General features: G+C 42.1%; 1 protein-coding gene across 1 annotated transcript; it reads left to right on the forward strand.

Moving 5' to 3' along the window:
• The first annotated feature begins 407 nt into the window (after window positions 1–407).
• On the forward strand, window positions 408–1283 carry CG46519 (uncharacterized protein). Its single transcript, NM_001414130.1, has 2 exons — window positions 408–767; window positions 841–1283. The coding sequence occupies exons 1-2, from the start codon at window positions 452–454 to the stop codon at window positions 1164–1166; spliced, it is 642 nt and encodes a 213-aa protein (NP_001401078.1). The 5' UTR covers window positions 408–451; the 3' UTR covers window positions 1167–1283.
• Window positions 1284–1543: the final 260 nt, after the last annotated feature.

Here is a 1543-nt window from a genome sequence, read left to right on the forward strand (position 1 = left end):
CGGTACTCCGGTACTCGATTACTCGATTCGTAAGAATTTTACAATTGCGAATTAAAATCGAAAAATGGGTGTTCTCGATTTCGAAATTGTAAGAATTTTTCGATTTGTAAACGGGGAAATTTTGTGTGGCCGAAATGAAAAGTAAATAGCTTTTTTATATCATATCTGATCTCATTTACTAAGGCAAAAAATAGTTTACTCCGTGGTCAATTGATGTTATTGTCAAAAAAAATGGTTAGGATTCTTGTAACGCACGATTTCTTTATTAAAATAGAACTGAATAAATCAAATGATCTATTACAAAGTGCTTTTAAGCGTTATGCTTCCTAATTAAAAGGCAGCAACATATCGATAGCTCTTCGATAAAAACGTAGACAGACATCACCTGTCAACTGTCATCCCTATAGCGTGCACTACAAAATTTATTTGACCCACGAGAACGTAAACTACAATGAAGGAAATAAAAAGGAAATCAAAGCCAAAACGCAAGCCCACTCGCATGGAAGTGGAGGAGATTGAGACCTCGGATAAACCACAGCCAGAGGATGGTGAGTCTGCGAATGGGGAGGCAAATCCCTCGGATGAAGGCGATGAAATGGAGCTGGCCAGCTTCAAAGCCGCCTGCAGTTCCTCGGATCCCGCGAAGAAAATCAAGAAAGGCATCATCTACATATCCAACATACCCAAGCACATGACCTTGACCCGCCTGCGGGAAATCTTGGGCGAGTACGGCGGCATCGGCAGAGCTTTCCTGCGGTCGCAGTCAAGTGAGTGGACCAAGTGGCATACATATAAGACCCACTGATTACCCAGAATATACTTTAATCTCAATTACTTTAGGTAAGCATCATAATATCCTCTTCGCCGAGGGTTGGGTGGAATTCAAGTCGAAACATGTGGCCAAACAGCTCGTTCTACTGCTGAACAATAAGCAGATATCCACGCGCAATAATTCCCCATTCTATTACTCACTGTGGAGCATGGAGTACCTGCCGCGCTTCAAGTGGGCCCGTCTAGCCGAGCTCATGAACTTCGTGCAGGTCACCAACTCCCAGAACCATCTCGAGTTCCTCAAGAAGAAGGCGAAGGAGGCCAAGGAAGTCAAGAAAGCCATGAAGGTTCTGGCTGACAGACTTCTTGAGTTAGCGCTAGACTCTAACATCTAATATTAACCAGACTGCAAATATACTTAAATTAAGTAGATCAGAATGTGGTTTTTTATGTATTATTAAACGTTTTCTTTTTAATTCCAATAAAGGAAGAGCTAGAGCCTTTGGATTATCACTAGGTTAGATAATGGACTTCGAAGTTGAAGTGGGCTTAGCAGGGTTATCGCGATTGATAACGTACTCAGAACTGAACTACTATATGGGGACATGTTTGGGTTTATATAGGCAGATTGGGATAGCTTAAGAGCGAAGTTTAAGAGAATAAAGTCGTAAAAATCGGATGTTTAGGGGACGTGGACGTTGGCTCGCCACAGAGTCTGGATTTTGGACTTCGGACTTTTGCACTTTGCTCTGCGTAAATGAGCAATGAGCTT

This window comes from Drosophila melanogaster, chromosome X (assembly GCF_000001215.4).
Source record: "Drosophila melanogaster chromosome X".
Taxonomy (NCBI): Eukaryota; Metazoa; Arthropoda; class Insecta; order Diptera; family Drosophilidae; genus Drosophila; species Drosophila melanogaster.

Coding starts and splice junctions, on each gene's coding strand:
- CG46519 (NM_001414130.1), top strand. CDS start 452: ATGAAGGAAATAAAAAGGAAATCAAAGCCAAAACGCAAGCCCACTCGC. Junction 768..840: donor TTTCCTGCGGTCGCAGTCAA/GTGAGTGGACCA, acceptor CAATTACTTTAG/GTAAGCATCATAATATCCTC.